The 12,894-nt window shown below is 37.9% G+C and overlaps 1 protein-coding gene across 1 annotated transcript in view; it reads left to right on the forward strand.

Annotated features, from left to right (window-relative positions):
- Positions 1 to 10,563, forward strand: part of LOC150084421 (phosphatidylserine synthase-like) — a 235,729-nt gene extending 225,166 nt beyond the window's left edge. The window contains exon 13 of the mRNA XM_090375214.1: positions 9,850 to 10,563. Within this exon, the coding sequence (XP_090231340.1) occupies positions 9,850 to 10,056 (207 nt within the window). The 3' untranslated portion in view covers positions 10,057 to 10,563. The remainder of the gene's footprint in view (positions 1 to 9,849) is intronic.
- Positions 10,564 to 12,894: the final 2,331 nt, after the last annotated feature.

The raw sequence follows: 12,894 nt of genomic DNA on the forward strand, positions 1-12,894 counted from the left end.
TGAAATGCTGAATTTACACTTAATCTCCTCACACTATTTGCAGTGAAAACACATGAAAGCATCTCCTTTGGCCCTATCATGCCTCACTATAGAATTCTTTGGAAACAGGAAACAATTAATGCATGTTATAAAGTCCTGATTTTTTGGAGAACTACACTCTTCAATTCTTCACTCAGTCAAAGCATTCCCACTACTTTGAACTCTTTGCTTTCCTGCACTACATGATTTTATCTTAAATTTAATTCAAAAATACCATACTAAACTAAGAAATATATAAATACAATGACAACACTACACTATTCCCAGATGATGCAAGAAAGTACAAAAAAAACCTATGCTATGATGTTACTTTACGTAGTATATTTTGTAGTATATACTACACCATAAAATTGCACTGGTTATCCCATCATCGAATGTGTTTGTGTTGTTATAAACACAAACACATTCGATGTTGTTATGGAGTTTTACAGCCTTAATAAAAACACTTCTAATTAATTTTGCTCCTGCAGAATTACATAAAGAACATTAAATAGTGTTTATATCGTTCTCATAGTGATGCAGTTAACATTGAACAGTGGCAGCAGCATTCATTCTTTCTTACTTATGAGGCATAGTCTTAACTAAGTATATTAGCTATGTGGTGCAAGGAAGCTCTAGACTTCTGCTGCACCAGCCAAAAATAAATAAAGACTGTAAATAACTAAAAAAAAAAATAATAATAATAATAATAAACTTAGAATAAAATAAAATGAACTACCTATTTGAACGCTTCCAAGCTGTCAGCCTAAACCACCCCGTGGAGGCAATTTATTCCAGTAAAAAGCATTAGTAGATTCATATAATGCAAGAAAGCAAGCTTATACAGCATCAGCCTAAAAAAAACCTTCCCATTTCACCGATCGATTTGCTCCAAACGTTTGTCCATTTCTTCCTTGAATTTATTTAAGCTATCAACTTCTACAACGATAGATGGAAGTTTGTTCCAGCAGTGAAATAACCGCTGGCTAATGGCAAATTTCCGCACAGCTATTTGACAACTGTCTTTCCTCAATTTCAGTTTATACCCCCTCGGGGTTTGTAATTTCAGCAAGAGGAAGAATTCTATCAGCATTGATCCTGCTCAATCCATTCAAGGCTTTATATACCTCAACCAAATCACCCTGCGGGAGCCTAGTCTCCAGGTGCTGCAATTTGCAGAATTTTTTTTTTTTTTTTTTTTTTTTTTTTTGATTTGGTAGTTGTTGGCGCATCGGCTTCTGTGGCCATATTGCACCTCCCAAGGTTTTTGCAGTACTTTGATCCAAGCCCGAGGCGGGAATCGAACCCGCGACCTTTGGGTTGCCGGGCAGGTACTTTACCCACTCGGCTAGCCCGGTCGGCTTGCAGAACTTAACCTTTCTTTGTAAGAGCACTCCTTTGTTCACCTCACCAGTCTTGTTGCACTTCCCTGTACTCATTCCAGCAACTCTACATCTTTCCTAAAATGAGGGTTCCAGACCTGTATGCAGTACTCAAGGTGTGGCCTGGCCATTCCCTTATACAATGGGATAATCACCTTCTTATCCCTACTAGCAAAATTCCTGTATATCATTGACAAGACCCTCTGACCTACTCTGGCAGCCTGTCTGCACTGTTCAGAAAACTTCATATCTGATTGCAAAAATAACCCCAGGTCTCTCCACTATTCTGAGTGTAACACCACCCAGTTGGTACATTTCTCTGGGGTTATTGCTACCCATATGCAGTACCTTGCATTTGTCAGTGTTAAACTTCAGTTGGAAATTCTCAGCCCATCTTCCCAACTTTTCCAGCTCCTGTTGCAGCAGCATACTGTCATCACTGTTATTAACAACCCTGCCAACCTTTGTATCATCTTCAAACTTTGACATTAAGCTTGATATGCCTTCATCGGGGCTTAGAGGGGAACAGGTATCCTGTGTGTTATCAGACACTCAGCCTAAAACACTGATGGATCCAATATCTCTCTATTACAGAAGATTTAGGAGAAGTCCGGTTGGCCTGCCTCCCTAAAATCCACTCATGCACACCTTCTCGATGGTAAGCCCTGTTACGTCACTTAGGTGGCAACGAACGTGTAAAGTGGTTCTCTTCAAGACGCCTGGTCAGCGTGAAGAGGAAAAGACCAAACCCTCCAGCAATGAGAGCACAACAATACAAATGGCCCTCAGTCCCCAGCAGCTTTCACTCTCCCTCTTACGGCAGCGAGAGGATCAGAGTGGAAGCAGAGGGTGCTAAGAATCTCTGGGTACGACCAGGCTGCCATGCACGGAAATTGAACTTGGCCTGTTATAACGTACGATCACTCATCGGTGAAGACAGGATATTAGAGCTGGAAAAGGAATTAGAAAATGTGAATTGGAATATCATCGGTTTGGCTGAAACAAGAAGAAGAAATGAATCACTTATAAGTTTATCAAGTGGAAATCTGTTGTACACCAATGGACACAGTGAAAGGAGTGAAGGTGGAGTTGGGTTTCTGGTCCATAAAGATTTTAAAAACAACATTTTGGAATTCAAAAGTACATCACCAAGGGTGTCAAGACTAATACTCAAGATTTCTAAGAGGTACAAGCTAAAGATTATGATTTATGCACCAACATCGAGCCATGATGATGAAGAGGTTGAAGAAATGTACACTGAAATTGAGAGTCTTCTAGATGAGCAGAAAACCCACTACACTATTATTATGGGGGACTTCAATGCTAAGGTTGGAAAAAGGCAAAACAGCGCAGAAAGAGGAACTATAGGAAATTTTGGAATTGGTGAAAGAAATAAAAGAGGTGAAAGACTTGTGGAATTTGCAGAATCTCAAGGAATGTCAGTAATGAACACTTTTTTCAAGAAAAGGGTGAACAGAAAGTGGACATGGAAGAGTCCAAATGGATTAACAACTAATGAAATCGACTTCATCCTCACTAACAGAAGATATATTGTGAATGATGTTACCGTCCTGAATAAGGTAAATGTTGGAAGTGATCACAGAATGGTAAGATGTACACTTGATATAGATGTAGGAAAGGAAAGGAAAAAACTGACCCGAGTAAATAATACAAAGGTCTTTGAAATAGCAGAGGAGGAGAAAAAGCAGTATGTACTGGAACTTAAGAACAAGTTTGAGCTTCTGCAGACTGCTCAGGACCAAGATATCGACGAGGAATATTACAACTTTCTGAAAGTGATAAAGCCCAAGAAACCTATAGGGAAACAGAAATCCAAAGAAGAAAAAATTAGCCAAGAAACACTTGTCATGATGAACCAAAGACGACAAATGAAGAGCAAGAAAAACACTGACAGGGAGAAAATTGAGTATACTGAGTTATGCAAAGCCATTAGAAAGAGACTCAGAGAGGACATAAGAAGATTTAACACAAGAAAAGTAGAACAAGCATTAAGGGAAAACAAAGGATTTAAATCAGCAGCCATTAGCAGTAATACAGCAAGACAAATGATACTGAAACTGAAGAATAGCGATGGTGTACTTATAAACAGCAGAGAAGGCATAATTCAAATAGCAGAAGACTACTATAGAGAATTATACAAGGAGCGAGGGAATGATACCAGCAGTGGGGAAGATGGATTGCAAAGTAGCAACACGTACGACATACCCGATATTCTTCCTGATGAGGTAGAACATGCATTGAAGAAAATGAAGAATCGGAAAGCCCCGGGGGAAGATGAAGTTACTGTAGAGTTGTTAAAATTGGGAGGAAGAGACATAACACAAAAACTGGCAAGGCTCTTCACAAAGTGCATTAGAAAAGGTGTGATGCCTAAGCAGTGGAATAATGCAATCATAGTTTTGCTGCATAAGAAAGGAGATAAATCAAAAATTGGAAATTATAGACCAATTAGCTTGTTATCCCATATCTACAAGTTGTTCACAAGGGTCATTACTAACAGATTAGAAAGAATACTTGATGAGAATCAACCGAAAGAGCAAGCTGGCTTTAGGACAGGATTCTCAACTATGGATCACCTTCACGTAATATCACAGCTAATGGAGAAAGCAAATGAATATAAAACACCATTATGCCTGGCATTTGTGGATTATGAAAAGGCATTTGACTCCATACAGCATAAGGCAATGTTTCGGGCACTGGAAAGACAAGGCATAGATACTCCATATATTATGATTTTGAAGAAAATATATGAGAGTGCTACATCCTTTATTAGACTAGACAAAGACAGTAGCAAATTTAAAATCGAGAAAGGAGTTCGACAAGGAGACACAATATCTCCGAAGCTGTTTACTGCTGCCCTTGAGCAAGCTTTCAGAAGATTAGACTGGTCGCAGAAAGGAGTCAATGTGAACGGAGAGTACCTAAACCATTTACGATTTGCAGATGACATTGTGGTCATAAGCCACGATCCCAAAGAATTAGAGGAAAATCTTAATCAGTTATGCACAGTTAGTAAGGATTTTGGACTAAAGATGAATATGGCTAAAACAAAAGTAATGATGAACAAGTATGCCACGGAAAGGGAAATAATGATTGAAGGAGCAGTAATTGAAAAGGTGGAGTCATATACTTATCTGGGACAAGTTCTTAGCTGTAATAATGATAAATGGCTGGAAGTCAAGAGAAGAATAAATTTTGGATGGATAGCATTCAGGAAATTTAGTCACATACTGAAGAGCAATATCCCAGTTTGTCTGAAACGTAAAATAATGAATCAATGTATACTCCCCACCATGACTTATGGAAGTGAAACTTGGGCACTCACCAAAAGAATGGAAGAGAAGCTAAGAACTACACAGCGAAGAATGGAACGAATTATATTGGGAATCAGACTGTTAGATAAGAAGAGAAACACATGGATTAGGCAGCAAACTCAAGTAAAGGACATTCTTATCAAAACTAAAGAACTAAAATGGTCTTGGGCAGGACACATAGCTCGAAGACATGATGACAGATGGACTAAGAAAATAACAGAATGGTACCCAAGAGGAGCTAGAAGAAAACCTGGAAGACAAAGGCGGAGATGGATAGATGAAATTCATGAGTTTTTGAGTAGTAAATGGATGGCCAGTGCTGAAAACAGAAGGAACTGGAAAGTTGCTGGAGAGGCCTTCATCCTGCAGTGGATTGAAAATGGCTGATGATGATGATGCCTTCATCAATATCATTGATAAATATACACAAAACAACAATGGGCCCAACACAGAAACCTGAGGGACTCCACTAATAACATTAGTCCACAAAGAGCAGTGTTTATTGATTACCACTCCTCTCTGTCTTCTCCCATCCTTTTATCCATTGTAGCAACTTGCCCTTAATGCCATACTTCTCCAGTTTGTACAGTAGTCTTCCATGTGCAACAGTATTAAAAGCTTTCCTGAAATCCAAGTATATATTATAAAAATTATTTTTTGCATCCAGTTCCTTTATGACCACATCATAGTATCCAATCAAATTGGTCAGACAAGACTTTCCCTTGACAAACCCATGCTCTGTCTGAATTATTGATGCAGTCTTGTCTAAGTGATCCTGCAATGCTTCTTTAACCAGTAACTCCATTATTTTCCCTGGAACAAAAGCCAAACTAACAGCTCTGTAATTACTTGTGTCACTCTTTGATCCCCCCCCCCTTTGTGAATTGGAGATACATTTTCACATCTCCAGTCCGTGGGGACTTCCCCTAAATCCAAGGCTACTCTCATAATTAGGGCTAAGGGTTTGCTTACCTCCTTTGCTGCCTCCTTTGATATAACTGGATAGATTGCATCCCCCAGGTGCCTTCCTTGTGTTTAACTTCAACAATTTCTCCTCCACTTTGCTCTCAGTTATTACAAAATAATTTAACTCCCTGTTACAGTTTGATAAACATCTGACCTTCTCCTTGAATAACTCCTCGTGTGTGAATGTAGATGCAAAATACTCATTTAGTTTGGCAGCTATCTGAGAATGATCATCTACAGTCAACCCATTGATATTAAGTAAAGACTTCTTTACTTATATAAACTCTAAAAGGAAGGGGATGAATCAGATTTGTCCACTTGATATCAATGGTTTGACTGTAGATGAACATTCTCAGATAGAATGCAAAGTACTGCATATGGGTAGCAGTAACCTCAGAGAAATGTACCAACTATGTGGTGTTACATTCGGGGTAGTGAAGAATGAAAGAGACCTTGGGGTAATTGCACAGTCAGATGTGAAGTTTTCCGAGCAGTGCAGACAGACTGCCAGAGCAGGTCATGGGGTATTGTCAGTGATATACAGGAATTTTGCTAGTAGGGAAAAGAAGGTGATTATCCCTTTGTATAAGGCAATGGTCAGGCCATGTCTTGAGTACTGCATACATGTCTGGAGACAGACTGCCAGAGCAGGTCATGGGGAATTGTCAATGATATACAGGAATTTTGCTAGTAGGGAAAAGAAGGTGATTATCCCTTTGTATAAGGCAACGGTCAAGTTATGCCTTGAGTACTGCGTACAGGTCTGGAGGTCTCATTTTAGGAAGGATGTACAGTTACTTGAGCGTGTATAGAGAAGGACAACAAGATTGGCGAGGGGAATGAAAGGTCCTCTTACCAAGAAACGGTTAAGTTCAGCAAATTGCAGTGACTGGAAACTAGGCACCTGCAAGGTGATCTGATTGAGATGTATAAGGCCTCAAAGGGGTTGAACACACTGAATTCTGATGGGATTTTTCTGCTTGCTCAGATTACAAACCTGAGGGAGCATAAATTCAAATTGAGGAACAATTTGTTGAATGAATGTGCAGAAATTTGTCTTTAGCCAGCTGGTGGTTAATTGCTGGAACAAACTTCCATCTTTTGTTGTGGAGGTTGATAGCTTAAATAAATTCAAGGAGGAACTGGACAAACTTCTAGAGGGAGTGAATGTGTGAAATTGTTTTTCTTTTTTTTTTTTGGCTGATAAGCTCTTACGCTTGCTTTCTTGTATCACATGTCACTATTTTTTTATTTATTTTTTTTTTTTTTTTTGGTAGTTGTTGGCGCATAGACTTCTGTGGCCATAATGCACCTCCCACGGTTTTTGCAGTACTTTGATCCAAGCCCGAAGCGGGAATCGAACCCGCGACCTTTGGGTTGCCAGCAGGCACTTTACCCACCCGGCTAGCCCGGTCAGTTCATGTCACTATTACTATTAATATTGATGAAGTCATATCAAACTTATTATCCAAGTTTTCAGATGATACAAAGGTTAGCACAGTAGTTAATGACAGGAATCAAAGCATGCTTTTGCAACAAGGCTTAGAAAACTTAGATAGACTGAATGAGAAATGGCATTTGAGATTTAAGGCAATTACAGATGAAAGGTATTGCATGTGGGTAGCAGTGATCCCAGAATAATATACCAACTATGTGGTACCACCCTCAAGTAGTAAAGAAAACAAAAGAGCTGGGGGTAACTGCGCAGTCAGACAGTGAAGTTCTCTGAGCAGTTCAGATGGGGTGCTAGGACAGCTCTGTGGATTTTCTCAGTGATATGCAGAAATATTTGCTAGCAGTGATAAGGAGGTAATTATTCTGCTGTTTAAGGAATGTTAAGGCCCCATCTTGAGTACTGCATACAGGTCTGGCAGTCTCAATTTAGGAGGGATGTGGGTCTGTTGTAATGGTGCAGAGAAGAGCAATCACATTAGTCAAGAGAACAAAAGCATACTCTTACCAAGAAAGACTTCAGTTCTGCAAATTGCAATATCTGGAAATTAGCCACTTGTGAGGAGATTTGATTGAGGTGATTAAGGCTTTGAATGGATTGAGTAAGAGAGAGGGAAGATGCTATCAATATAGCATCCTTCCTCTTGCTTTGTTCATGCATAAAGGACATAAATTTAAATTTAGTAAGAATGGGTGCAGGACAGATGTGAGAAATTTGTTTTCAGCCAGAAGGTAGTTGGTTGTTGGAACAAACTTCCATCTGGTGTAATGAAAGTGGGTAGTTTGAATAAATTGAAGGAGGAATTAAACAGATTATTAGAGTCTGTTGACAGGTGATGTGGGAAGTGTTTCTTTTTATTTATTTATTTATTTTTTTATTTTTATTTTTTTTTTTGGTTGATGCTGTATACGCTTGCTTCCTTCCATCATTTGCCAATACTATTGTATAAACCCTTAGTCTTCTTCTGCCAGCAACTTGTGCTTAAAAATAAGACAATATCTAACAATAATGGTGAAATCCTCTCATTTGAAACTTCAGATACAGCACATTTGAACCACCAAAACAAATATATAGGGTGGTCACACTGTATGGGCATACAACTAAATACCTGAGTGTGATAACAGAAATACTTATGCACTGCATGCAGGAAAGCTTGCTCATAAACTAATACTATTACTCCATAATCACATTCTAAACATTTCTCAATAGTTACAATGTTCATCCTCTACTCTTCCTTCCAGTGCTCTCTTTATACTATCTCCATACAGGTCGACCATCGCTAATCTGGTTCCACTGCTAATTCAGACATAATTTCAAATTTCCTGTGTCGGCACACCGACCTGTAGCTACTGTTTTGGTGGCATGGCGTTGGTTGCAGCATCAGCTGTTGGCACGAACTTGTAAACATTCGCAAGCCATTCCCACTTGTTTTTCTCCGTTTATTATTATAACCTGTTTATAATGGTGTTTGCACTTTACACCTCTCATGGTGTAAAGCGCAAACACCGTACATTGTTCATAACACAGAGTAGTTACTACTCTGTGGTTCATAACAGATAAAGTTGAACTTCTGAAAAAACTCGACAACAGTATGTCTGTGAGAAGTTTAACTGTGCTTAAATTGTAAATTCCAGCAGTTTCCTCTTATTTTAGTAATTTTCTGAATTTTTAGTAATTTTAATAATTTTCTAAATATTTTTTGGCCCCTGGAGAATTTTTTTCTTAAACTAGCTTGGCAGTCAATATGTTAAAGGTAGGATGAGGTGGTTAGCTGTTGAGTAAACTCTGTGCTAATCTAACCACCGGTGATCCAGCAAACTCACTAATCCGGCACCCCACAGGTCCCACCGCTGCTGGATTAGTGACAGTCGACCTGTACCAACTTTTCGTACACTCTTTCATTCTGACTTTTAAGTGGACCGGCAAGCCTATGCAATATATATGTGAAAAGTTAGGCGAAAGCTGGGAGGGGAACAAACAGAATCTGAAAATTACAGAACTCATTGATATAACAAAAGGATGAAATTGATAATTACAAACGTCTAGAAGTTAACTGGTGAATAGGATTTCTCCCTTCATCTTTTTACTTGATATGTTTCACAACTTCATCTTGTTATTTGAAATATGAAAAATTTCATTATATGAGTAAATTTTCATGCTGATTTATGATATTCTGCAGGAATGATGCCTTTTATTGTTGCAAATATCAGCCAGACCTTTATAAAGAAAATAAGCTAGAACTTACAAATAGCACTGATGTAAAGGTAATCATAGACTCACATTTTTGATGTTGACAATTTTTTTTTTTGATCTTCACTGAAAATATTAGAAGTGGTCTCCATACACTTCCTTGACAGAATATCATTAGAGGAGCAAAGAGTAAATAAGTTTTTAATTTCACCATTTTTCAAATGACTTGAAACAAATGTTATGTTTTGTCATTTGGAAAAACTGCTTCTTAATTTTTAGTTAACAGAACTATAAAACTCCTAAGAAAAGCATAAATTAGAATCAAGAAAACTCTGTCAGCATATAGAAAGATTAAAATTTAATTTATAACAGTTTATACAAAAAATCAGTGATGCATTAAAAATATTGATATATGTTATTATTACCATATTGTATATTAGTTGGATCTTCAACACATTTAATATATCAGTTCCCTGAAAGTTAAAAAAAATTGTATATTTTCAAGGATTCGATGAGAACTGGCACCCCTGATGCTGGTACTAGATGTGAATTAAACAGTGCAGCCACTCTGGACAGCTCTCTTCTCCCAAATACAAAGACTGAAAGTAAACATAAGCATGTTGCTGTATTACCCACCAGTTCGCCATACCAAGAAAAATTACATCACCGAAAAACAGTTAAGCAGTGGACACTGCCAAAAGGCATAAATTAACACGTGTTAGCTTAATTTTCATAGAGAGAGTTTTCGTGGATCTCAGCATACTGTCATGCTTTAATGTAAGTTGAAAGAGTCAATATTTAACTTTCTTTTAATTCCAAAGAAGTACAGTAAAGAGGTATCACAGAAAACAAGTAGTAAAGTGTGGGGTTTGATTATATGTATATAAATATAAAGTTAAATTCTTTAGAAGAAGTTTTAAATACTACTGTGTAGTGTATCAGAATTTATTCTTATAGTTAGACACCACAAACCTCAGGTATATATATGTCTAAATAATTGTGTAGTAGCAGAGAAAGAGAGAGAGAGAGAGAGAGAGAGAGAGAGGTTCAATCATTACCAATCCACATTTGTTGGCTTTTGGAAGAAACACCATGTGTTAGTAGCTACATGCCAAAATCCTTAATATGAAGTGTCCTATTTGAGGTGAATGTTAAAATGCATTGTACTAGTAAATTTGATAATAGCAATAGATGATTAAAAAAAATTATTTTTCTTATGTCTTCTGTCTTTGATATCTCTGTTCCTGTCTTCCTAATTAACTGAAGATTATGCACACAGTGATTATTACTTCTAATCTAATCTCAGTGGCCACTTTATTAAATAAATCTACCTAATGTCAAGCAAGCTTATATAGCACCAGCCAAAAAAAAAAAAAAAAAAAAACTATACACTTCACCCATCCATAGCCTCTAAGAATGTCTACTTTTTCCTTTAATTTATTCAAACCATCCATTGGAAAAGGCTGGAAAAGGCTTCCGTCCAGCGGATGGAAGCCTTTTCCAGCAATCAACCACATGCTGGCTGAAGGCAAACTTCTGCACATCTGTCCTTTAACCATCCTTCCTCAACTAAAATTTATGACCCCTCATGTGTGTAGTCACAGCAAGAGGAAGAATGCCATTCACATCCAGCTTACTCAATCCATCCAAGGCCTTAAACACCTCAATCAGATCACCCCACAGGTGCCTAGGTTCCAAACACTGCAATTGCAGAACAGAAGCCCTTCTAGGTAGGAGCATCTTTTTATTCCCTTCACCAATCTGGTTGCCCTTCTCTGCACTCATTCCAGCAGATCTGGATCCTTCCTAAAGGAGGCCTCCAGATCTATATACAATACTCAAGATGCAGCCTAATCGTGGTCTTGTACAAAGGGATAATCACCTCCTTATTCCTGCTAGTAAAGTTTCTATATATCATTGACAAAACTCCATGAGCTGTCCTGGAATTATGTCTGCATTTCTCAGAGAATTTCATATCTGACTGCACAGTTACCCCCAGTTCTTTTTCATTTTCTACTTCCCTGAGCATAGTAACATACAGTTGATAAGTTACTCTGGGATTACTGCCATCCCATTTACAGTACCTTGCATTTGTCAATGTTAAACTTCAGCTGCCATTTCTCAGCCCATTGACACAATTTTCATAGATCTTGTTGCAGAAGCTCACCCGGATGACTGTTGTTAACCTGCCAACCTTTGTATCATCTGCAAACTTAAGACATTAAGCCTGATATACCTTTATCAGTATCATTAATAAATACTGAAAACAACAGTGGGCTCAACACTGGACCCTGAGGTCTCCACTAATAACATTAGTCCACAAAGAGCAGTGCCCATTGACAACATCTCTCTATATTCTTCCATTTAACCATCCCTTTATCCATAGCAGTAACTTGCCCTTAATGCCACATTGCTTGAGTTTACACAGCAATCTTTTATGTGCAACAGCATCAAAAGCCTTGCTGAAATCCAAGTATATGATATCAGAATGATTTTTTGCATCCAGTTCCTTGGTCACTGCATCTTAGTAACCTGTCAGATTGGTTAGGCAAAACTGCCTATGCTGTGACTGCAGTATAATTGATATGCATATAATATGTGTTTCATATAATTGAAGTGCAAAATTTGTTCACCATTTTCCATGGATTATTCTGCTAAGTGAGCTGCACATTATCAGAGGAATTTCCCAGTGACCAATGCATATTCCTTTATTCAGCTTCTGGATCCCCTCTAGCAAAGAAATGAAAAACAATAGCATTTGGAGTTTCAGAAATGTGAGCTATAATCAGGACAGGAACTTGAAAGTGAACACGTAGAAGATCACAGTTTAGTTAATTTCTTGTCACAACTTGCATGTGTACTCGTGCATGGCTGCACTTATTGGCAGGATGGAGCCAATGAGATAAACTTATAAGCCCAGAGAAATCGTTGGATCTTATTGTACATAATTAATAACATAAACAGGTATTAGACATTAGCTTGCACACTGTTCAAGTGTAAGTCAGTTTTAATCAAAGTTTTGTGTGTGAGGAAACAATATACAGTCGAACATGGTTATAACGAGCACGGAAATAACAAGATCACGGCTGTAATGAGCAAAAATCCATAATGATTTTAATTTACACATATTCCCATACAATCACGCACTGTTATAACGAGCGTACTACACAGATATACCATACAAATTTTGGTAACTATGCAAACATTCTTAATTGCTCGGGTAGTTGAGAAAAACCCAATTCTTGGAATAGACAAAAATGAAAGAGGTGACTTAGCTTTTATGACCACTCGCATCAGATTAGGGACCGGTTTATGACCTAACCTTGTCCTTTCGGGGTCTTCTACTTGTAATTTCTATGGTTGCATTACCCTATTTACAGATTGTCTTGTATTCACTGAACCATAAATTTATTTTAGGACTTCTAAGAATTTTGGAAATATAATTGTTTGTATGCTGTGATTACCTTACTGTCATTTTAAAGTAAAATCAGTTAGAAGCAGACTCTTCCTTCGGAAACGTCTACTAACAAAAAAGTTTCTCTCAGTTTGC

Source organism: Mastigoproctus giganteus, chromosome 6 (assembly GCF_048544385.1).
Source record: "Mastigoproctus giganteus isolate SK-2022 chromosome 6, ASM4854438v1, whole genome shotgun sequence".
NCBI classification, from domain to species: Eukaryota; Metazoa; Arthropoda; class Arachnida; order Uropygi; family Thelyphonidae; genus Mastigoproctus; species Mastigoproctus giganteus.